Raw genomic sequence first — 27,188 nt, 5'->3', positions numbered from 1 at the left:
TTATATATTTCAAATATATTTATATAATATATTTGAAATATATTGCTGCGGTGGGGGTATTGTCTAATCATCTCAAGTCATCATAGTGGTTAGTAATGGGATAGTTCTGAGAATTCTTAACGTGATTGCAAGGATTTGTATAGTTGCAAGTATAAATTCCATTTTTGGAATCAGCTACTGTACTGATATACATTGTCATGTACCATTGAAATCACTCTGTAAATAGTGAAACTATTTGGTTATTGGCTCTTGGAATATTAAGAACCTACATTCAAAACGGTTCGTAAGCTATCAATAATCACTATAAACTCGACGAGGAAGAATATGTTTTAAAAGTAGTTCCAAAATATCACGACATGGACGTTACACTTGTTTTGTAGTAAACGATCCTAGACATCTACATGAGTTAAAAACAAATCAACATTTACGCCTCAAGGACAATCTACTTCAATGTACATTGAAACCTTAGATTGTTATTTAATTTATACATCATCATCTACCTCTTTTTGCAATAAAGTTGACAAAAATTCAAGATCTAATCATAATTACAAGACTGGTGCACTTACATATTTGAGTACCTTCAAATGATTACAACAGCACATGTCGTTATAATGTAATTTTGGCTTTGTAAAAACTTGGAGTTCTCCTAGCGGCCTTCATCTAGCCTCGGAAGGGATGATGCTAATTCACTGTAGCTATCTATTGCCTGGTGTCAGTAATCTGCTAAAACATTATAATTCCGCCTGAGCCGTCTCTAGGGTCGGTGGAATGAATCCGTCGTGAAACTATGATGCGCTTACTCAACTGTTCGACCATTGATGTCTGTTCATTGTAAGACACTAAATGTCGATGCTTTCGATTAGCTTTGTTACTTTTTTGTTTTGTTTAAAGACAAATCAACACTTTTATGTTGTATAATATTAATAAAAAAGTTGTATTTTCTAGAAAATATTAACAAAATAAAGACGTGTCATGATGGTTCTATACAATTTGTCTCAGTAGCCTACAGTTTCTATAGATTGCGTCAGAAATTGTAAAGTCTGATGTAATCTAAGTAAATCGTAAATCCTTGAGGCCTTCAGATGAACTACGATTATCCTGTTGGGTTCAGTATGATTTGATCTGTAAATAACAATTATAGTAGCAAAGCAAGCGATTTCAGATGGTACAATGTAATTTTGATACATATTCCCTTTTAAGTGGTCAGGCACAGAGATTCATTTAACCAATCTTGGCGGTCCTTATCTCAATGATGATATTGAAGAGAACTGTTTACGATGCTTTTACATTTTGATATAATATATAAAGATATAATGTTTAGGTGATTATTGCAAAGTAGTATCAATTGAAAATCACCTACATTTTTCATCGTTCAAGCGCACTTGTTCGGTGCGTACAAGCGCCACAAAGACATAGCAATAAGGTGTTGTACTTTTCTTAACTAGACTGTCACTTCTGATTAACGTTCCCGTGAGCTTTATAAGTTCCCTCCACAACAATCTGCTAATAGTTCAATTCTTCTTAACAACTTCAACATCCTCTCAAATGAACTAATAAACTGTTTTCGTTTCCTGGCGGACCATATGAGTTAATTAAGTATGTATTAAGAATATGCCACATTCAAACAAATGGTTATCATTTGACGTGTAGTGATAATGGTGATATACCATTATGCCCCTCAATAGAAATTTCTAACAAGAAGTAACCCATAAACCCCGCTCTCTATAAATCCCCTGTTCCATGGTCCAATCATGCTGGTTTGCGAACTCGTTCGAATAAACGTAGGTTTACACGTTTGTACCAAATTTCATCAAAATCGGATAATTTTTGCTCGAGTTATGGCGCTAACGAGAACACAAAATATACAGGGTGATTGATATAAGTGTGCCAGCCGTTTTATTCGAAAACTATAAGAGATATCAAAAAAAGTTAAATGGTAAGTGCCTTGGATTTTTTATTTAAAAAATTATAGTCAAGTCAAAAAAATTATTTTAGCCGCCATTTTTCCAATATGGCCGCCAACTTTGATTTTTCTTATGGAACACCCTGTATTTTATGATGTATTCTGGTAGAAAAGGTAATTTTAAGACGATTTTATTCTTGTGATTTTTTCATAAACCTAACCGTTTCAAAGATAATAATGGTTTAAGTTGTGAAATTTTGAATGGTCTTCGAGCAAAACAGCTGGCATGCTTGCTTCGAAACTCTTTCTCATGCAGAAATTTCAAAACTTTAACCATTATTATCTTTAAAACGGTTAGGTTTATGAAAAAAATCACAAGAATAAAATCGTCTTAAAATTACTTTTTCTACCAGAATACATCATAAAATACAGGGTATTCCGTAAGAAAAATCAAAGTTGGCGGCCATATTGGAGAAATGGCGGCTAAAATAATTTTTTTGACTTGACTATAATTTTTTAAATAAAAAATCCAAGGCACTTACCATTTAACTTTTTTTGATATCTCTTATAGTTTTCGAATAAAACGGCTGGCACACTTATATCAATCACCCTGTATATTTATTATTTATTTATGTGTATACTGTATGTATATTTTGAATTTGAACGGATGGTGTTTTTGACCTCTAGGGACCTCAAAGCGAAAAAGTAAATTGGTCCCGAGTCTAGGTCCTACCATGAGACCTACGGTAATAGCTTATTCCCTATGTGGGAAATTCACCAAAAAAGACTTTTACATTTTACCATAGATTGAGAAGTCTACTTTTAGAGTCCAGAGGCAATGCTGCTTCTATACAATGACGTAGGTGAGTTACTATGTCAAAAACCTATGGTAAGGCACTACTGACGACTGACGAGCGGTCCAACGAGTAAACCATTTAAAATATATTCTTAGCGTACTTATTTTTACTTCGCACATGACATTATAAGATAAGAATACCACCTGGCCAAACACATCCGTTTATGTAAAACGAACGGGTTTACAACATGGGACAGTTCTAGTAGTGAAGAAAGGGTACACTTAGCCAAACCCTCTCCTCAGTCCACCATTCCCATCGTCCAGGTGGCGCTGATCACCACCTTGCAACATCCCTTTCACTCGCACATCACTTGTTCTAATTGTCCTCTACCGCCGAACGACATTGGCCAACACTTTGCGCAACAAAAGTTCGATCCTCATTTCCATTCCGTTTTTGTACCAGTTTGCTAATATTTTGCTCTAAGGGACAATTTGTAAGTGACGTTCACCGGTTGAAATGGACTTTTGAAGGAACGAAGGTGAATGTTAGAACCCTTCTCCCGTTGAAAAATCTTGTAGCTTGTCCTTGACCATTACGATTCGTATTAACGATTTTGTAACATTTTTAATCAAGATGTTCAGCATTCTATGGCGACTTATTCATTCATGCCAAAGCATCATAGATGCACAGTTCGCTGAGTACTAATACCAACATAGATATCACTCTTGTGCTAATAACTTCCACGCGACAAGGTTAGTAGAAACAATTGTCAAACACGTTACTCGGTATGTTTATGTGTCAACCTAATTAAGGCCCCTGTCCTCTATATTAATAACTCAATCCGTTTACATTATATAAGGGTTGGAATCAATTCGGTTTATATTAATGGTTCAACGATCGTAGACTTGTTGTTTGTTTTGTCCTAGTTTGGTTTCTCTGCCAGAATGATTTATGTTTTCGGCAAGTTTACTTTCTAATCATGATGTGTAAAGAATACCCGTTTATCGGCTTGGCAGAGCCATCCGAGTGAGAGAGAAAGTGGTCAGTTATGTCAACGGTGGGTGGGAATTCGATACTGTGCGTGTAGAATATTCATATAGGTATTTGTTGTGTAATCAAACCTCTTGTCTAAGCTGAATATACAACATAATTAATAATTTGTGCTGAATACTTAAATTGAATATGGTTCTATACCTTATAATTTGTAAAATTAACACCGCCTACTACTTAATGATCAGTAAGATTTGTAGAGAAGATGGTTTCAAACCATTACTGTAATTTATAGAAAGACACTTATCCCCGCTGGTTCTTCTCTGCCAAACGATACGCATTTTAATCCTCGGGTAGTGGGTCTTTGGAATTCAAAACTTTCTTATATAAGCGAATTTCCAGTATATGGAAAAGCTAGTACCGTAGATCCCATGGTAAGACCTGGGGCAGATGTTTTTGTTTTGAGGTTCCAAGAGAACAAAAACACCATTCGTTTGGATTTATATGATACTAGCAGTTGTGCCCGTGCTTTGCAACGGGAAGAGGAAACATTTTGATCTTTACATCTGTTGCATAAAATAAAACATTATAAAGCAAGATCAGCTTTTGGAAAATGATAAGATATTTACAAGAAATGTTGATTACAGTATATATCGATATGTTATGTACATCGTGAGTATTTCCATAATCTTTGAGTCGAATCTCTAAAGCCGAAAATTATCGCTGTTATTCGTTTTAAATAACGCCTGTAATGCTACGCAAATTGCTCGAGTTCGAGCAACAGGTACACTAGTAGTATAGAATAGAAGATGTCCGTTAGCACAACTTGAGTACAAATCAACCGATTTAAATTAAATATAGTACTGTGCACACGTGTAAATCTACGTTTATGTGAACTGGTTAGTTTTTATCATCGAGTTGTTATTTGTTTTTGTTGTTGTTTTGGGAGGGTTAGTTATACTGGTTGGATATTGAATTTTCAATTTCCCATTTTTTCCCTCAAAACATAAAATTGTACAATTTCATTCCAAACCAATTTGTAGTGCTCAAAAACAAATAATGCATCACACTGCAAAAGCTGTTGAATGGTTACGGAAAAGATTTTAAATTAAAATTGTGATGATAAAGTAAACTGTTTGCCTGTTTATGAATACATTTATAACAAACTAGCTGTAACCCGCGGGCTTTGCCCCATTTAACTTCTTAATTTTCAAGATTATCTCGTTCGCATGGCTCAATCACGTCCTGGTTGAAGTTTGTTCGCTACGCTCACTCACCTTTAGGTTGGAGCTCGTTCGCTACGCTCACTCACCTTTAGGTTGGAGCTCGTTCGCTGCGCTCACTTGCCTTCAGGTTAGCTCGTTCGCTACGCTAACTCGCCTCCAGGTCGAAGTTCGTTCGCTACGCTCACTCACCTTTTGGTTGCAAATTAGCTGTTGTCATAAATGTAAAAGAAATAATAGTGCTGCACCCTGTTGGTAATCCTTGTAACTTTAATGCTATTGAACATCATAGAACAGAACCAACTTGTTTAATTGAAACAGCTGTTAATATTCAATAATTGCATTTCTCATAAGGTTAACATGGGAAACTCCAGAGCCACTGGGGCGGAGCCCGAAAGAATTTTTGAAATAAGAATATGCCTATATGTTAATCGGAAATGTGAGCTATCATCATGCCAAATTTGAGCCCAATCCGACCAGTATTTTTCGCGTTCACTTGTCACAAACATCCAAACTTTCTCATTTATAATATACTAGCTGTAACCCGCGGGCTTTGCCCCGTTTAACTTCTTAATTTTCAAGATTATCTCGTTCGCATGGCTCAATCACGTCCTGGTTGAAGTTTGTTCGCTACGCTCACTCACCTTTAGGTTGGAGCTCGTTCGCTACGCTCACTCACCTTTAGGTTGGAGCTCGTTCGCTTCGCTCACTCACCTTTAGGTTGGAGCTCGTTCGCTGCGCTCACTTGCCTTCAGGTTAGCTCGTTCGCTACGCTAACTCGCCTCCAGGTTGAAGTTCGTTCGCTACGCTCACTCACCTTTTGGTTGCAAATTAGCTGTTGTCATAAATGTAAAAGAAATAATAGTGCTGCACCCTGTTGGTAATTTTTGTAACTTTAATGCTATTGAACATCACAGAACAGAACCAACTTGTTTAATTGAAACAGCTGTTAAGATTCAATAATTTCATTTCTCATAAGGTTAACATGGGAAACTCCAGAGCCACTGGGGCGGAGCCCGAAAGGATTTTTGAAATAAGAATATGCCTATATGTTAATCGGGAATGTGAGCTATCATCATGCCAAATTTCAGCCCAATCCGACCAGTATTTTTCGCGTTCACTTGTCACAAACATACATCCATACATCCATACATCCAAACTTTCTCATTTATAATATTAGTAGGAAGTAGGATTTGACCAATTCGTTTACTTCATACTAAGCTAAAAGGATAAAAAAACACGCTTTATTTTCTTCTTGTATCAGCAAACATATAGCTATTTTGTTTGGATAAGGAATAAATCTGACATTTTGAAGAAATGTGTTTGGTAAGATCAAATGAGGCAAATGGAAATTTGTTACGTCTACAGGTTTGCTGCGGACAAGGCATTTTATTTTGCATGAACGTTATTTCAAGTATAGTGATTAATATAAAAAATAGCCTGGTTATGTCTTCTTGACAGTTTTAGCGAATTTATCTTATAGGGAATAAGCTATTACCGTAGTACTCATAGTAAGACCTGGACCCGGGACCGATATAATTTTTTTTAGGTCCCTAGAGGCCAAAACACCATCCGTTCAAATTCATATATATCAACCAGCATAATCGGACCATGGGAATGGCAGTTTATGGGGGGTTTTATGGGATAAAAATGGCGTTTTCCCATTTTCACCCTAAAAACTAAAGAATTTGCAATTTCTTTTTAAACCATTTTGTAGTGCTTACAAAAAATAATTTAGTATATTGAAGCGCTATTGTATGCCTAACGGTCGCGGAGAAAATTAAAACATAGTGTAGGCCTAATTTAAAATGCTCACGTTATTCTTAAGGATAAAATTTTAACTGTTGTAGTTTACTTGTTTATGCATATATGTTGATAAAATCTGGCAAATTTATTTCATCCTATACTGTTGACCTATGGTCAAAAAACACTTTTTACCTTCTCCGTAGCAGCAAACGTAAGCACTCGTTAAATCTAATGCATTTTAAATTGGGAATAAGTGTATCTTATATATGGAAATGTTTTAGTAATAATGTAATCAGACAACTTGAAATTCGCTCAGTCTGCAGGTTTGCTGTGGCGGGGGTATTTTTTACTTCCCAGGTAAAAGAGTATTATATTATTTAACGCTATTTTTAAGCCTTGTTTTGTTGATTGGTATGGTTATATTCTTCCAGATTTGGGTGCATCATATGCTGGTCCATGTTTATTTCTGGGTGACCGACAATGTTGTTGTACCTGTGCCATCCAGTGAAAGTCTGTTTATCCTTAGTCGTGACTGTACTTACCCAATACCTGGACCATTGGCCCTTAGTTGCCAAACAACCACAATCCACAATTACACTCTCTTAATTGAGGAACTATTTTCTTTTTCATAAGAATTGCCACTTTCCAGTATCTGAAAGTTTTGCTCTATTAAGTGTAATATTTTCTTGCCGGGAAATAGTTTATATACATTTATTACAGTACTGACGCTTGGTCTTGTGATATGTGGAGGAATGATGTTCATAATCGCTTCACCATTTAAACTCGATCTCCCTTGATACATTTGATCTCGCTAGACACCTATGACTCTTTAGACATGATCTCCCTTGATACCCTTGATCTCGCTAGACACCTATGACTCTTTAGACATGATCTCCCTTGATACCCTTGATCTCGCTAGACACCTATGACTCTTTAGACATGATCTCCCTTGATATCCTTGATCTCGCTAGACACCTATGACTCTTTAGACATGATCTCCCTTAATACCCTTGATCTCGCTAGACACCTATGACTCTTTAGACATGATTTCCCTTAATACCCTTGATCTCGCTAGACACCTTTGACTCTTTAGACATCATATCCTTTGATACCCTTGATCTAGCTAGACACCTATGACTCTTTAAACATCAATGATCTCCCTTAATACCCTTCTCTTATTCTCAGGAGGCACATGGTCCTGTGTACACCAAATATCGTACACTGGAGTTAACTGAAATAGTACATCAGTGCGCTTCTTGCTCTGTTTTTACCTTTTACATTTGCTATGTATACAGTTTGCCGTGGTGGTGTTGTAGTGTGGTAGTGGTGGTGGTTGGTGGTGAGAGTGCAGAGTGATTCAGTTTCAGTCAGTGTGCGTGGTGCGCTCGTCACGTCATGGCGAGGTCTGTTCTCAGTTTGCTCTCTCTGTGCCTTACAATCCTCGTGTTCGCCACAGGATATCCCACAGACAAAGGTATTGTTACTTTTAAATGTATGTCATACAGTATATCCATACGAAGCATAGTTACTGGCACTATAATATTTTTGAGTTTTTCTGTTACATGGGTATACTACAAGTTTGTTGATTATTTATTCATTTTTGTATTCAAGATTACGGGAGAGTTCTTAGGTTATAGTGTATTATGTTAATGTTTACGAAATATCAATACTTTATGGCTTAAAATCGATGGTGACTGTAGACGTTTTCTATTTTATCTTAGCTAAAATTATTTATTGTTTATAAATATTATATTTAAACGATTTAATATTGTCGACGATTATAGAGGTGCATTACACACAAACTCTACAAATATTCAACACTGTGGTATCAATAGTAATATTTTAGACAGTCAGAGGGTTTAACATGATTGCTTTGTTCAGTTAGTTTTATTTGCTAAATATATAACAATACTTCCTATGGTATAACTATGCATCTGAAAATAAATTATTAAAGTACCAAGCAGAATTAGTGCATAAATTGCCGTTATAAGTATATGGTAGTAATATTTTGCTACAATAGTCCGGTTCTTTATTTTTAGATAGAATGGGCTAGCTAATAAATTATTGTGTAACCCTGCTAAAATATCTACCAAAGGATACACTTTGGGGGTTTCCATATTAGAATGAAAATCATCAATCTTTTTACGCAATTAAATTTGTCATATTACCACAGCTTAAATACAGTCAGTACATTTATGCGTGTTTGCACTTAAACTTCAAAATAGATTATTAAGTGACAGATCTTGCTATTCACATGATTGATTCAAAATATATCGAAGATCAAATGTTCTTTAATTAATAATATCTTGTTACGCTGGCAAAACTCTGAATTTATAAGATACCGCTATATTTTGATTATTAGAAAAGCCTAGTTATATAAAATGATGCTGTAAAAAATAAGATCAAATGGTATGAATTAAAATTGTATCAAAAGTTCTGTCTAAAAAAACCCTCCAATCTAATTTGTGTAACATGGTATGTTATCGTGCCTGTTTAAATAATGGTCTCTTATTAAATCAGACATGATACATCACCTTTGATCACCTTTGGTACGATACTTCTATTATTCGTAGAATAGACGAGTGTCATTTTGATTTTTTTTCATCTTGGACCTTTACAAATTTACAGACTTTTGATCTACTTCATTGTTATACGTTAATCATTGACTTTATGCCAACAATACACCTATGAAAATGTTAAAGTATTAAAATCAAGCGATATACTCTCGGTTACTCTCAGCAAACGAAATAATTACGTTGACGTGATAGACTGGTCACACATTATATAATTAATCTAATTCTAGCAGTAAACATCCTGTACTTTGCAATATGCATATTTGGGACAAGGAATCGCCAAATATACTCATACATAACTTACCATGTTTCTACAATAAACATCATTATGTTCGACGTTAGCATAGCATTCATTTTGAATGAATCTTTTTTTAGTTCTATGATATGAATGGGTTTTTTCACGTATACATGCCTACTTTATACTTAACATAAATCAAGCATCACATTATTATTAATTTTTTGAAATATAATATTTTATACTTATAATTGACTAAATAGCTAACAAATTGCAAAATAGCTAAAGATTAAAGTGAAATCAACCCGCGATCGCAACAACCACTAAAGATTAAATTTATAAATAATTCTGTTCGTAAATTCGTATTAAGATTCAACTTTTCTTCCGCAGAAACCCCACTGGCTTTCTCCTTATCACATTCTTACAAATGACAGTTTAGTAATGCTAATGTAAACAAAGACAGGTACACAACAAGATGCCTGTTGTGGCGAGAGGTAGGTGGCCACAGCCCTACTGAATAATACATCAGTACATAACTCCGAGTGATAATCGTTTACTAAATGTGTATTGTATCAATGATTGATCGCATGCCAATGGTAATACAACCTTTGTATACAGCCACACCACGCCAGTTGTCTGAGGCCGAGGACGGTTTAAATTGTACATCCAAACTCGTGCCTCACGATCTGCTAGATTTGGTCATATTTGATCGCTTATTTAGCCATTACCAAACACTCCACAGCTCCCAACAGTGAATTGACATCTACTTTAATAAAAGCTGCCCTTATACAAGTATCATGGCTTAAATATCTGGTATATTATTCCAGATTTTCACTTACTTTGGTTAAAAACAGTTGAAAGAAAGAGTCTCTCTCATTTTTTACAATATTTTACTTTTTACCAAAATGTTAGGGAACCAGCTCTAAGGTTTTATGGAAACCCTGCATAGTATTTAGACCTCTTTCCTGATGCGAGCGTCGTCTTCCTTGATTGATTGACGGGGGACATTGCGCATAAGACTCCGCAGGGTTTGGCAGCTTTCTCTAAACGCGTGTTTGTAGCATTAGCTCTGATCAGGATGAACCTGCCGTTGCCATCAGAAAATAATAGTATTCTCAACCGGTTGTCTATTATTGTGCTCTTAACACAGCGTTTTCTTTTTTACAATTTGTTCATGAGTAGTACTGTGGTAAAATATAAAAGGGCACCATGGTTAATGGCAGATGAATGTCTATTATATTAAGTAGGCGAAGACATTTTTGACGTATAAATGTGTTCTATATTTCTTAAATATGTCTTACTTATTTGCTTTTCAGTTGAAAAAATCCTAGTATTTCAAGAAAAATTAAAATAAAATAAAGTTATACCATTATATCATCATAGGGAATTACATGTGGGCTAAATGAATGTTGCGCACGTCAACGAGTTTCGAGATAGTCTTAAATATTGCAGAAGCCCGGGGATCATTGAGCTACCACCTCATCAACACAGACGAGTTCACAATCTACTAGCCAGTGACGACAAGTACTGTACGACATACATACAAGTGTTTCTTTTAAATATCCTTCGATAGTTTCAAGACTACAGTTATTCCTTGTGCACAAACACAAATGTAAGTACACTTGGATAGTGTTATGATCTACATTTCTGGAGTTGTTCTGTGTCGGTTCATGCATTGCTACTATTTATAAATAAATCTGGCTCGGTTAATATATAAATCTACAACTCAGGCTATAATCATTCCTTAGTTTCATTACTCTTTCTATATTGAAACGAGTCAAAATTATTTATGAATAATAGCGTGATAATAGCGATCCATGAACCGAAACAGAAGAACGTAACGAGTAATTTACAGAGCTTAGTCACCCAGCTTTCGCACCCCCTTCAAATGTTTTTATTATTTAACCACTAACTGTTTTATCAGCCTCTGAATTGGTATACCATTTGTTTAGAACAACAACAACAAAAATAACAAAAGCAAATCTGCAATTCTGATGAAAATAAAATACAGTAATAGTATGCTTAATGTATTTCATTTTCATAAGAATAGCTGCCTTGCTTTTGTTATTTTTTTACCAACATGGTATACCCATAGGATAATGCTGATAAAACACTTAAATGATTAAACATTTGAAGACAAATTCAAAATCCATTTTGTAGACAGAAATTTGTTTATTTGGCTACCTTACCAATGTAACCAATTTAGGAGTGTGTTTAGTTTTCCTTGTACAAAGGGATCAATTAAGACATTTTAATTGATTTAGTAAATACAAGAAAAATGGTTCAATCTCGATCGACGCTCTAGTCCCCTGGAGTAGGACGCGCGAATTGGCTTCTTGTACATCACGTCACTACGACAAGACTTTTACCGGCTTTGGACTTAGGCCCTACTCAATATGAAAACCATCCCGTAATTTTAGTATGTATAAAATGTATTGTACGAGTTCATAAGTTTGTTATGCAGGGTGACCCGTGACTCTCCGGACACATGTATATAGCGTTACTGCTTAGGTAAAGACAAACAAATTTCACTATAGGAACATGGGTGTGTGGTGCCTATATAGTTTTCCATTTGTTTGTATTTATGTGCTTTTTACTACTGAAATAATAACTCCTAAACGGTTTGAGATACAGTGTTGAGATTTTGCAAAAATGTTTATCTTATTAAGATCTATTTTCGTTTAAAATTAGGTATACTAAAAAATCATCATTCGTTTTAAAGTGGAGGCCATTTAAAATATTTGATGCCAAATTTCACGAAAACTTTACAAAACAATTGAAAGCTACAAAAAAGTTAGTAAATTGTATGCAGTTTTCAATGATACCTTAGTTGTTCTTATCGTTTCTCCATTTAAACAATACTCCTTTTACATTGTAATACTCCTTTTACATTGTCTAAATATCTTTGCAATCATCTGTTATACGTCAATAAGGAGTTTTACAACATAACAGCTGATTAAGTTATCTTATCTATCTATATATTAATAGGCAAGCATGTTTCTTTAAAACCTTTTTTCTCAGCTCGTGTGCATCGTAGGGAAAATCTACGCATACCGTTGGAAAGCTATTTTCCTGTAGGTGTGCAGAACCCCTTTATAAATTTAAATAGGCTCAAAGATAAGCACAAAAAATGAGTTTAAAAATTTGAAAAAATTAACATGGATCTTATGCGTTGCTATGCTGGTTACGAAATAACAACGAAATATAAACAGAAAATCAAAACAAATGGAAGAAACTCCAATCACATGTTTTATTTACAGTGTGGGGTGAAAATAGATAAGTTAGTACATTACATATTTTTGGTCGAGTTTCGACCACTGGACGACCTCTCGTTATTATTTATATATAAGTATAAGTTGTTGTTTATTATAAGTTATATTAATCTTTCTTAAAATATTTTTTCTCAACTTTTGTTGTAATTATTAAATACAATTGGACAATAGCTTATGATCCTTCTTTATTTACAAGAGGCCTTTTTTACTTACAACAACTGTTCAAAATGACGACCGCCAACCCGGTTCCATAACCTAAGGATTAACAACTAGTAACTAGACTTGCAGTAATGTTTAGACAACATACAACAAAAACAAATGATTTAATCAGCTGTTAAGTTTTTAAACTCCTAATTGACGTATAGCAGATGATTGTAAATATATTTAGACAATGTAAAAGGAGTATTATAGTTTGGCCGCTTAGAAAACGACCTGCGCGCTAATGCTAAACCAATGCTGGAGGAGGTCGTTTTCTAAGCGGCCGACCTTAAACATTACGAAAAGAACACATTTCTCTGTTGTTATTTATCCATTATTAACAAATAAGGTATCATTGAAAACTAAATAAAATAGACCAACTTTTTTGTCTCTTGCAATTGTTTTGTAAAGTTAACAGTTTTCGTGAAATTTGGCATCAAATATTTTAAATGGCCGCCATTTTAACAAGGTTGATGATTTTATATTATAATTTAAACGAAAATAGGTCTAAAATAATAAAGATAAGATGAACATTTTTGCGAAATCTCAAAGCTGTATGTCAAACCGTTTAGGAGTTATTAATTTTTTGGTAAAAAACACATAAATACAGACCTAGACGAAAAACTATGCACCACAGACCCATGTTCCTATGGTGAAATGTGTTTGACTTGACCTAAGCAATAACGCTACAAAAATTGCCCAGAGAGTTACGGGACACCCTGTATTTCTTAACTTAACACATAACGACGTAAACCTGTTTTTAACAATGTTACAATATTTTATATTTAGTAGCAATATTTTATAATATGTTTTACATTTGCTGTAATACATGAATATTCTGCTCATTGAAAAAAAACTAGCAATAATGGTCTTTGGATTAGGCCTAAAACCCATCATTACTTGGCTGTCTTTAACATTTTTTTAGTTTAATGTTTATAAATACCGCATTCGAAATTATGAAGAGCAATTAGATCGAAAGTGTCGTTCACAGACTTAGTTTTTCCTTGTCCGGACCATTTCTAAACTCTCTGGGCAAGTTTACGAGTTGAATGTGAATCGGGCTTGTTAGCTCACCCTGTGTAGTCGAGCTATGAGAGTTACTGCACAGTCAAGTTACTTCGTGTATTCCGCGAATGTGTGTTAACGGTTGCACCGTTCACGGTGTGCAAACATACTCCACTATAGGTCAAAGCGTGGAGTACTAAAATTCCCGACAATGAGAATGAAATATCAATGCATAATACGGTCGTGAGGCCTTGGCAGTTGTCAGACAATGGTTCCCAGGCTCCGTGGCATATTGCCTCATCTCTGTGGCACTGGCAGAGTGGCGTGGTGGGTCTCGTGGCATCCCCGTCACATAGTCTGTCGCGATACTCACGACGCGACCACAACGTGAGGGCAGATCAGGCCAAGGCAACCACTGTAGATAATACAGTCTGCGTCAAATGTTCTGTCACGGTGTAAACAATCTCCAGCCTCTCGCCGCGGGATGAACCACATGTTACCATCTATGACCTTTCTGAATACTGGAGAAAACTAAAATACTTGCTGTCAATCGTAACTTTTAGAAGTTGTTCCATCCAGATTATGCAGTCCTCACAGATTCCGGAACAGCATTTTATATCGATCCGTTGCATGCAAAGCTTTGTACATAACGGCGGCAGTCTAAATAAAAGGAATATTTACTTGGCTTTGCTCCGCAAGATCAAATTCGTAACTTAAAACCACCGTAGTTTTGGCTCGGGTTTACCACACTATGTCTTCCCAATCCCAAATATGTCCCAATATGTCAGTTTTGTCACATGTACCACTTGACCTATACTCATATTTAAGACTTCCTTCTGGTGATAAAAAAATTGTATTTGCTTAAAAAAATAGTTTCTAAGATCTATGTGGGCACTTCTATTCAAAGCTTCGTTGCATTATTTGCAACAAAGCTTATTGTTATTAATAAACAAATAAAATGCCCCGCACTTTTTGAGGGGTCTGTATACATCTAATAGTGCTATTTCTATACTTTTGAGGTTTCCCATTGAAGAGAGAATTGACCATATTCACTTGAACTTGGGAGTTTATCGAGCACAAAGACACCTATAATACCAAGACACACTGTGGTTCCACGTATGCCGTAATCAGGTATATCAGAAAGCGCTGTGATTCTGTGAAGGTAAAAGTTCTAAAGACAAAGTAAGGAAGATTCGAACAATACCTTACGTTAACCATGCACTTCCCGCTTAGCTAAGGTCGTCTGCTCGGCGACCTTGATGACAATGTTGCTATGTCCAGATAATAAGCCAGGTCTATGCTTGGCCGAATGAGTATGAGTTTAAAACATTTATTTTTGCAATTGACATCAGATTTTGATGTTTCCCGTGGTAGTTTAACATTTATTTTCATACAATGACTATTAATCTCGTCCTCATTATCAATACAAATCGCCACTGGCGCTACTAGTGGTGGTGGCCTAGGTCTGTATACATTCACGCTAGGTGATGGCGCAAGCTGACACAGTTGGAGCCACATTCGGCCGGTCTCAGTGATATTCGTGCTATGGCCATCAGCAATTTCGACTCCATTACTGCTCTAAATCAATGGTAAATATCGTGACACTGGAGGCCATTGCATTACCGACATCTAGCCAAGGCCTCGGTTGACCAACTCGTCGTTCATTGGTGGGCCTACTTGCTGAAATTATACTATCTGATGGGTACAGTCATGAGTCATTTTACAGTGCAATGATGAATTCGATTAGGCATTTTTGTGGATGGTTTTAATTTCTTCCAAACCATTTAAGATCATTTTAAATATCACAATAGAAGAAATGTATTTTAATGCCAGCATCCTTATTTGAATTACGCAACCATCTCAGACAGCTTTATTGCATCGGTACGCTTACTGTTACTATACCACACCTCTGTTTCAATGTTAGAAATAACAGAAATATAAATTAAAATTAATATTAAATTAAATTAAAATATAAGAAAAATAAATTAAAAATAACTTAAGTTTTTCTTAAGTAAGGATTGTCTTACCTTACATTACATGATACAAAGATTGACGTAATCCCATTTTTGCTGCTTCAAACTAGTGAGATTACCGTTTCCAATGATCAATTATCTATAATTTATATGGGGACGTCACCTAGGTGCATATTTCAACCCAAATGTAAGTGAAGGATGAGTGTAGAACTAATTGAGAGGTCTTTATCTGCTGTTTCAGTAGTCAGGATCATTTATGTGAAACCCAATGATCAGGGGCAGCTGGGTCCAGTTCCCTCGGAATCGAACTGGCGACCGTTTGATATACTATAACTCACTCAGCTGCTTAGTCCCAAACATCAACAGTAAACTTAATTCCTTTTAAGTGGTTTTGTTTTTGGACTCACAAATAAGTCAAGATATAGGATATTTATTTATACCAGGTTCAAGAACTTGAATCATATAAGATTACTTATTTTGTTGTTCCATGTGTTCTTGAGTATCAATCTTTGTTCAGGGTTTATTGGGAGGCAAAAAAAAAACGCAAATCGTCAAGAACATAAGCACCACAAAAAAGGTATTCTAATATAACTAAAAAAATATTTAACTGGAATTGCCACTTTGAATTTTTTATATAAATTAGAAAATTCCTCATACTTTTCTTTTTGGTATTGATAATGTTTGTTGTTCTGGGTAAAATTATCATATAGTGATATACTTTTAGACGGCGAAAGTTCATGAGAATTATTACTGACGTCACAGATTAAAGGAAGAAAGACTACTCTTGTAACGGAAATTAGCCTACCAGAACCATGAGAGTCCTGCGCGGGTTAATTTTATATGGAAGAATCACAGCCTTTGAGACAGTTGTCTAAAGATCACCCCCTGTTTTTTTTTTTTTTTTTTTTTTTTTTTTTTTTTTATATTTTACACCATTAGAATTTATTAAAGTCTACATATGTGGTCTAAGTGCTGTATATAGTTTATGGATAAACTTTGAGGCAAAACTATTCAGTGATGTACCTTGAAACCTATTTTAAGTCTGTATGTACATACCATTGACTATATAACACTACGTAGTGTTATATAGTCAATGTACATACTTACTAATCTTTAATTTTGTAAACATTGTTAAGTTTATTTGAACTAAAATTCAAAAGATTCATTACAATATTCAGCTAAAATTTATGTTGTAATTCGATCCTTTTCATATTTTTCATTACATGAAAAAATCTGCAATAAATAGCAGGCAGTTTGAATTGGGTTACGTAATGTTCATGTCTTACCTAACAATTTTTGCATCCATAAATATAAATATTTCCCATCAGGCAATGGCAACTTTTTTGTTACTGCTTTCTCCATAACGCTACAAAAACTGGTCCGTTTAGAATAGAAACCGTCCTATCTGGAGTTTGAAGAAAGTAAAAGTTGATCCGAAACAGGAGTCTCCAGTTCGGGCGGGGAAAGTTTGCCATCAAATAGTAATTGGCCAGCTCAGCTGATGAGCCAGCGAGCAGACGTAGACAAGGTCGCGGCCGACGATGGCAAGGTCATCTGACGCATCTCTTATCTCACACGCTTCTAGACGACCAGACATCACTTTCTCCGATACCATACCGGGAGTTGGCAGGGTACTTATAACTTAACTCATCACTACGCTGTGGTATCTAGAGTCGCGTAACTATCACTGATGCCGGGCATTGTCAGAGTCACTTGTTTGCTCATCTCTACACACTGATATCTAGAGTCTAGACGATTAAGGGTCACTTTCACTGATGTCTGGAATTGGCAGAGTCATTTGTAACTTTGCTCATCTCTACACACTGATATCTAGAGTCTAGACGATTGAGGGTCACTTTCACTGATGTCTGGAATTGGCAGAGTCACTTGTAACTTTGCTCATCTCTACACACTGATATCTAGAGTCTAGACGATTGAGGGTCACTTTCACTGATGTCTGGAATTGGCAGAGTCACTTGTAACTTTGCTCATCTCTACACACTGATATCTAGAGTCTAGACGATTAAGGGTCACTTTCACTGATGTCTGGAATTGGCAGAGTCACTTGTAACTTTGCTCATCTCTACACACTGATATCTAGAGTCTAGACGATTAAGGGTCACTTTCACTGATGTCTGGAATTGGCAGAGTCACTTGTAACTTTGCTCATCTCTACACACTGATATCTAGAGTCTAGACGATTAAGGGTCACTTTCACTGATGTCTGGAATTGGCAGAGTCACTTGTAACTTTGCTCATCTCTACACACTGATATCTAGAGTCTAGACGATTAAGCGGCACTTTCGATGCCGGGCATAGGCAGAGTCACAAAGTTTACTTTTCTCTAGACACTGATATCCATAATACCAGATGCCGCTTTGTGGTAATATAATGATCTACACACAGCGACAACGTATTCACAGGCTTGAGGTTTCAGAGTATATTGCCTTAACTTGATAGTTGTATAGATTTACACTTGATGATTCTCAGATAATTTTATTCTAGATCTGCATATAGGGTCTATCGATGTGTCAGATATGGTGTGATCTGCTCCTACATATCACAAGTGATACTTCTCGCCACCTGTACTTTTGGACCGTGGCATTGGTGGATACTTAAACGAGGTTAGTTATAGCTTGCGTTTTGCAAGAGACTAACCAATGGTGCTTGTGTGTATAGTACGAGTCTTGGTTCAGAGTCCATACATAAAAATTCTGCTCATTAAAGTATCAGATGGAACATCGTTTTTATAGTACCAGAAAATTAAAAAATAAAGTAAATTAAGTCCCAATCAATTTCCCCAATCTATTTTTGTAATATTACATCCATACTTAAAGCTATTGTACCTACAAGTGCGACTGTTAAAGGACGAACAAAGACAACACTTTGTTGAACAGAAGGAGTAAACACTCATAACCTCGATTTGACAAGTGAGTTACTTTGCCACTGACGTTTATTTGCAGTGCTTTGCCTTCTCTGCTTCTCTGTTGTCAGGAGCCTAGGCCGAGAAGGGAGAGGATGCGCCTCGCGTCGAGGGATTTGAAGTGTCAATGCTAAACGATTCAGTGACACACAAAGCTCCTCCTACGGGACTGGGCGTTCATGGCCTTGCATTCCCCGCAAAGGTTACATTCGTCTATTGTTTCATCCCAGCGATTGCGTCAATGGCTCGAGTTGAGAGTTACTGGCGATGAATAAGCATGAATCTGCACCCGCGATAACGGGTTGAGTCGGCGATAAAGCACTTGCTTGCCAGAGCCGGAAATGCGCAAGGCGAACCAAACATTTCTCAATTTTTGAATCATGCTTTGTTCACGAAATGATGAAATAACAAACAGTAGTTGCATTTCAAGATCTATGGTTACTCCATAACCTAATGTTTCTTAAAAGTCTTAACTTTTTCATCAGATGTTTACTCATGAACGATGTCAACTTTGCATCTTGAACCTAGTTAGTTATTTTCTACAGATTAAAGCCTAAATTTACGGAAAACTCTAACAATACTGTAGATAATTCCCAATTATTCAAAATTCCAAATTGTCACGTGCCTTGTTTTATATGATTTTTATTAAAACATTAGACGTTTTGTTATATGATCATTTCAAAAGAGTTCAATATACTTTGTATCCTACGGCATAGGCATTTTCGGCGTTGTTTGTAAGGGAACGGTCCAAATCCAATCTATTGTGAAATATTAAAAAACTGTTATTACTACAGCACTACCATTGACAACATACTATAACAAATTATATAAATGGATACATTTTTTTGACTATATACCGTTTGTGGTACATGCTAGTTCTCAAACAAGTTTACATGTTGGTACCAATAAAAAAAAACTCTTATTTTTGCTCAAGTGCTAAAGGACATATATGTATATATATATAATATATATATATAATATATATATATATATATATATAATATGAATCTGAACGAATGTTGTTTTTGACCTCGGGGACATTAAAACGAAAAAGGAAATCGGTCCTGGGTCTAAGCTTACCATGAGACCTACGATAATAGCTTTTTCTCTATATGGAAACTCGCTCAAATATAATAATTAACTCGTATCTGCACTGCAATAAATAGTTAATAGCTTTCTAATACTCCAAAGTGTTGTACTAATAAGATATTTACCATGCTTTTGATTTTTACAAAAAACAACGATTCCCTTTCCATTTCGATGGACATTATTTCTGCGCAGACGGCGAGGTAGCGGCAGCTAGTGCATTAAACATGATTAACCTTTCAATGAACGAAGGGTCTGTCTAGACTTTCAACTTCCTCTTCCTACTCTCCTTATACGGATGGAGTGTGTAGCATCTGCAATAGCAATAGCTCATTACAAGACGTATTTTGTATTTCCTTTATGGGCAAGACTTCTTTATACTCTATAATAGACCTCTGTATAAAAGCAGCAGTTATGGGTACTCAATCGATATTTCCTCTCAGCTCAACCAATGCTTGTGTGTGTTCCTCCACGTACTCACAGTAATCTTTGGGCGGAGGGACTTCTTCATTAAAATAGGGTCTGCAATATTCATGTAGCTTTCTGCTCTATATGCTATTTTCTTATATTGTTGGACTGACACAGGACCTACGTATATTTGAACGAGTTCGTGAACCAACTCGATAAGACTATGGGAATGGGGTTTTATGGAGTAAAAATTGGGGTTTCTCACTTTCAAGCCTCAAAACAAAAAATTTTCCAATTACTCTCTAAATCATTTTAAAGAGCTTAATAAACAAACAATTTAGTATATTGAAGTGTTTTTACGGTTGTATGGTCGCCATTTAATAAGAAAGTATTAAAGTATTAAAGAAAGTTATATGGAGAAAATAAAAAAATAATTTAATATTCCAATGGTATTCTTATGGAGAATAAGGAAACTGTTATACTTGCTTGTTTATAGATGTTATTTTATGCTGTAAAATATGCAATGTCTATTCTTATACTACTTAAAGAGCTGCTAGTCCTACAACCACTCACAGCTCCATATGCTAAGTGCCATCTCACGATATTCGACGAACTTTACCTCAGAAGATGGCAATTATAAGCAGCAGAACATGCAATAGTCTAGTTCATCCCTAGACTACAATGGGAGCTGCTCTTCCTACACCCCGTCCTAGCCGTATATGGTCACTGCCATCTCATGACTGCTGCTTGAGAGTATTCGACGTACTTTACCTCTGATAGCAGTTTGTGAGCAGTGCAATATGCAATAACCGAGTTTATCCCTAGACTACAATAGGAGCTGCTCTTCCTACACCCCATCCTAGCCCTATATGGTCAGTGCCATCTCACGAATGCTGCTTGAGAGTATTCGACGTACTTTACCTCAGATAACAGTTTGTGAGCAGTGCAATATGCAATAACCCAGTTTATCCCTAGACTACAATAGGAGCTGCTCTTCCTACACCCCATCCTAGCCCTATATGGTCAGTGCCATCTCACGACTGCTGCTTGAGAGTATTCGACGTACTTTACCTCAGATAACAGTTTGTGAGCAGTGCAATATGCAATAACCCAGTTTATCCCTAGACTACAATAGGAGCTGCTCTTCCTACACCCCATCCTAGCCCTATATGGTCAGTGCCATCTCACGACTGCTGCTTGAGAGTATTCGACGTACTTTACCTCAGATAACAGTTTGTGAGCAGTGCAATATGCAATAACCCAGTTTATCCCTAGACTACAATAGGAGCTGCTCTTCCTACACCCCATCCTAGCCCTATATGGTCAGTGCCATCTCACGACTGCTGCTTGAGAGTATTCGACGTACTTTACCTCAGATAACAGTTTGTGAGCAGTGCAATATGCAATAACCCAGTTTATCCCTAGACTACAATAGGAGCTGCTCTTCCTACACCCCATCCTAGCCCTATATGGTCAGTGCCATCTCACGACTGCTGCTTGAGAGTATTCGACGTACTTTACCTCAGATAACAGTTTGTGAGCAGTGCAATATGCAATAACCCAGTTTATCCCTAGACTACAATAGGAGCTGCTCTTCCTACACCCCATCCTAGCCGTATATGGTCAGTGCCATCTCATGACTGCTGCTTGAGAGTATTCGACGTACTTTACCTCAGATAACAGTTTGTGAGCAGTGCAATATGCAATAACCCAGTTTATCCCTAGACTACAATAGGAGCTGCTCTTCCTACACCCCATCCTAGCCCTATATGGTCAGTGCCATCTCACGACTGCTGCTTGAGAGTATTCGACGTACTTTACCTCAGATAACAGTTTGTGAGCAGTGCAATATGCAATAACCCAGTTTATCCCTAGACTACAATAGGAGCTGCTCTTCCTACACCCCATCCTAGCCGTATATGGCCAGTGCCATCTCATGACTGCTGCTTGAGAGTATTCGACGTACTTTACCTCAGATAACAGTTTGTGAGCAGTGCAATATGCAATAACCCAGTTTATCCCTAGACTACAATAGGAGCTGCTCTTCCTACACCCCGTCCTAGCCGTATATGGCCAGTGCCATCTCACGACTGCTGCTTGAGAGTATTCGACGTACTTTACCTCAGATAACAGTTTGTGAGCAGTGCAATATGCAATAACCCAGTTTATCCCTAGACTACAATAGGAGCTGCTCTTCCTACACCCCATCCTAGCCGTATATGGTCAGTGCCATCTCATGACTGCTGCTTGAGAGTATTCGACGTACTTTACCTCAGATAACAGTTTGTGAGCAGTGCAATATGCAATAACCCAGTTTATCCCTAGACTACAATAGGAGCTGCTCTTCCTACACCCCGTCCTAGCCGTATATGGCCAGTGCCATCTCACGACTGCTGCTTGAGAGTATTCGACGTACTTTACCTCAGATAGCAGTTTGTGAGCAGTGCAATATGCAATAACCTAGTTTATCCCTAGACTACAATAGGAGCTGCTCTTCCTACACCCCGTCCTAGCCGTATATGGTCAGTGCCATCTCATGACTGCTGCTTGAGAGTATTCGACGTACTTTACCTCAGATAACAGTTTGTGAGCAGTGCAATATGCAATAACCCAGTTTATCCCTAGACTACAATAGGACCTGCTCTTCCTACACCCCGTCCTAGCCGTATATGGCCAGTGCCATCTCACGACTGCTGCTTGAGAGTATTCGACGTACTTTACCTCAGATAACAGTTTGTGAGCAGTGCAATATGCAATAACCCAGTTTATCCCTAGACTACAATAGGAGCTGCTCTTCCTACACCCCGTCCTAGCCGTATATGGTCAGTGCCATCTCACGACTGCTGCTCGCTGCTCGCTGACATTTGAAGGGCAGAGTTGTGGTAGGTGGTGTCTAGTGAGCGCCTTTCACCAGTCACGTGCGCCAACACTCTCACGTGAGTCCAAGGCCCGCTCAAGGCAGACTTGTCGCAAGGAAGTACAAGGGTCACAGTTCTACTGCACTGCTAGGCGTGTCTTACGGTTCATGATCAGGTACGCGGTAGGAAATGTCTAGAGTCTAGAGGTTGTCCGATAATTCTTCTCATACTGGGCGTAAACGTTTTAACCTAATTTATAGTGTTTTTGCAGTGCTAAAACAATGATTGGTGACTAGCAATGAGTTATAATTTACATTTTTTGAAAATTTAAGACAATTTGAAATCAAAATACAATATATATCTCACTACTTTCAGTTAATGACAAATACTAACGATTTTTTTATAAGATAATATAAATTGATTAGGTAGCTACTGTATCAGGAACATTATAACAGACTTCACAAGGGATTTTTTTCTTCATTGATGTCTTAATGTTCATTTTGGAAAATTTAATTCGAAATAGTTCATGCTGCTAAGATACGGTACGTTTCCATTTACTGTATATCCAAGAATACTGTTTATGCCTGTTACGGACAAACATGCTGTTAACTTGTGTCTGATCTTTGACTATAGTCAATGGTCTGATACAGCTGTTCAGCTGTTTTAGATTCTAGTACATTAAATGGGGTTTTATTGGATGGGAACGTAGGGGAAGGTGTAAAAGTCGAAGACTGAATTCGACTCATTTAAATTAGATTCCATATAAAAGGCTATATAGACGTTTAGTTGTTACTTTTTGCGCTATCCGGTTCCTACACAATGTTGACTCTTCTTCAGTTCAGTTTAATTTCTTATCTAATATTTTAGGTTAGAATGAAAAAAAGCACATCACACGCACCGTTATTTATCGAAATATGAAAGCCACCTGGTCAATGTATGGTTATGAAATGAAATTAGATCTGTGATAGCGGCATAGCGCACCGTGGAGAGGTGATATTTTCTGGTGAGTGGTCAAGTGGGCTAATTCTCCGGTGTCGGCGTCCCGTCGGTGTTGTTCACTGTTCAGGTGTTGGTGAAGCAGTGTGCCGTGACTGAGTATGGCATCGCCATCGTGAGATATCGTACGTTGCAGCATCCCACCTTAACTGGCGCAACTCGTTACCATTACCGCAATACACGAACTTCCTCTCGACAAATTACTTAACTCTCTGTGGCGTGATGTTGTACGTCATGTTCCCTGCCAATCCGTGCCTTTGCCAAGACATGAAATGCTCAATGCCTATCGATAGTAGTGTAAACTCACTAGTGCTTAAACAATAAACTCTAGTCCAGTGCATCAAAAACTTAGACAATAGTCTCCGGTGCAGAACATCAGGAATTAAGACAATAATAGGCTATAGTGCAGAGCATCGGAAATTGGGACAATGGTTTCTGTTGCAGAGCATCAGGAATTGAGACAATAGTTTCTGGTGCAGAGCACCAGGAATTAAGACAATAGGCTATAGAGCAGAGCATCAGACATTGGGACTATAGTCTCTGGTACAGAGCATCAGGAATTTAGAAAATAGTCTTTGGTGCAGAGCACCAGGAATTAAGGCAATATGCTATAGTGCAGAGCATCAGACATTGGGACAATAGTCTCTGGTGCAGAGCATCCGCCATTGGAACAATAGTCTCTGGTACAGAGCATCAGGAATTGAGACAATAGTCTCTGGTGCAGAGCATCATGAATTAAGGCAATAGGCTATAGTGCAGAGCATCAGACATTGGGACAATAGTCTCTGGTACAGAGCATCAGGAATTGAGACAATAGTCTCTGGTGCAGAACATCAGGAATTAAGGCAATAGGCTATAGTGCAGAGCATGAGACATTGGGACAATAGTCTCTGGTACAGAGCATCAGGAATTGAGACAATAGTCTTTGGTGCAGAGCACCAGGAATTAAGGCAATAGGCTATAGTGCAGAGCATCAGACATTGAGACAATAGTCTCTGGTACAGAGCATCAGGAATTGAGACAATAGTCTCTGGTGCAGAGCATCAGGAATTGGGAATATAGTCTTTGGTGAATAGAATTAAGAATCGAGTCTCTAGTGCGGGCGTGACCAATTAACACTCATTGCTTATACTGTACATTTACTTTCTTTACAAAATAGATTAAAAATAACTTTATTTTATGTATGAGGCAATTTCTAGTCACTTGTAAATATTCAGGTTAATTGTTATGAAGGATTTTCATCAGACACGAGATAAAACTCTAACCAGGTTTGAGATTTACGAACGGCAGACTTAGCACTTGGCAGCAGCGGAGAGTGACCCTTTACCTTGGCCTGGGCGTGGCTCCTCGGATACAGACGTACCTCTGTTCGCTGTCGGAAGGTGCAAGGCTTTGCCGAATACAACAACTCTTGAGACACGACCACCTTGACCTTACATCCTGATACTGATCATGCGGATGTAAAGGGAACTTAGCTTGAAGTGCTATTAATTTTGGTCGCATTATTTTAATACATGAACAAATTTATATATAAGAATTTTCTTAAGTACGTTGAAAGTAGGCAAATTCTTAATACATAAAACAACAGTGGGAGGTAAAACAAAATATTATGTTAATAGATAGAAGAGAATATGAAGCAAATTGCGTTTGACGAACTAAACAAATAACAAAATAAATTGTTACGGTGGTAACGTTACCCATGAACTATACAATAAATGAGGCATATCAAACTGCTCTGAAAAGTATAATATGTAGAATCATCTGTTGGGTGAAGGGTTAAAAATATGTATTACTAGCTGTACCCGCGGACTTTGCCCCCTTTAACTTCATAAAAGAGCTCGTTCGCTGCGCTCACTTGCCTTCAGGTTATCTCGTTCGCTACGCTTGCTCGCCTCCAGGTTGAGAAGTTCGTTCGCTACGCTCACTCACCTTTTGGCTGCAAATTAGCTGTTGTCATAAATTAAAAAAAAAACAATAGTACTGCACCCTGTCAGTAAACCTATTAACTTTTTAATGCTATTGAACATCACAGAATCAAATTGTTTAGTTGAACCAGCTGTTAAGATTCTTTAATTCCATTTAAATATGAGTACTCATAAGGTTAACATGGGAACTCCAGAGCCACTGGGGTGGAGCCCTTTTGACGGATCTTCACCAAACTTCACACAAACCATCCTTGAATAATGCTTAATAATGCCTGAAAGTTTCATTACAGTCTGCCGAGCGGTTTCGGAGTCCATAAAGGACAAACAAACAAACAAACATACAAACAAACATACATTGGATTTTATATATATATATGTTTAGCGGTGGGAGTTTACGCCCTGTACGTTGTACGCTGTCCATGCGCCGCACGTCGTGTCGTGTGGTCGTACACAAACACTGTACACAGCGCGTTGCTAAACTCTATAACACTCTCACTCTCGTGTACTGTATGGGAGTTTACGCCCTGTACATTGTACGTTGTTCATGCGCCGCGCGTCGTGTCGTGTGGTCGTACACAAACACTGTACACAGCGCGTTGCTAAACTCTATAACACTCTCACTCTCGTGTACTGTATGGGAGTTTACGCCCTGTACATTGTACGTTGTCCATGCGCCGCGCGTCGTGTCGTGTGGTCGTACACAAACACTGTACACAGCGCGTTGCTAAACTCTATAACACTCTCACTCTCGTGTACTGTATGGGAGTTTACGCCCTGTACATTGTACGTTGTCCATGCGCCGCGCGTCGTGTCGTGTGGTCGTACACAAACACTGTACACAGCGCCGTTGCTAAACTCTATAACACTCTCACTCTCGTGTACTGTATGGGAGTTTACGCCCTGTACATTGTACGTTGTCCATGCGCCGCGCGTCGTGTCGTGTGGTCGTACACAAACACTGTACACAGCGCCGTTGCTAAACTCTTTAACACTCTCACTCTCGTGTACTGTATGGGAGTTTACGCCCTGTACATTGTACGTTGTTCATGCGCCGTTGCTAAACTCTAAACTCTCACT

General features: G+C 37.4%; 1 protein-coding gene across 1 annotated transcript in view; it reads left to right on the top strand.

Annotated features, from left to right (window-relative positions):
• The first annotated feature begins 8,021 nt into the window (after positions 1-8,021).
• LOC129003873 (uncharacterized) overlaps positions 8,022-27,188 on the top strand; it is a 67,257-nt gene continuing 48,090 nt past the window's right edge. The window contains exon 1 of the mRNA XM_054432592.1: positions 8,022-8,133. Within this exon, the coding sequence (XP_054288567.1) occupies positions 8,055-8,133 (79 nt within the window). The 5' untranslated portion in view covers positions 8,022-8,054. The remainder of the gene's footprint in view (positions 8,134-27,188) is intronic.

The sequence above is a fragment of the Macrosteles quadrilineatus genome, unplaced genomic scaffold (genome assembly GCF_028750875.1).
Source record: "Macrosteles quadrilineatus isolate MER2022 unplaced genomic scaffold, UCM_ALF_1.0 Scaffold_1__1_contigs__length_201487025, whole genome shotgun sequence".
Taxonomy (NCBI): domain Eukaryota; kingdom Metazoa; phylum Arthropoda; class Insecta; order Hemiptera; family Cicadellidae; genus Macrosteles; species Macrosteles quadrilineatus.
The sequence above is the reverse complement of the archived record's forward strand: the minus strand, read 5'-3'. Positions and strand labels throughout refer to the sequence as shown.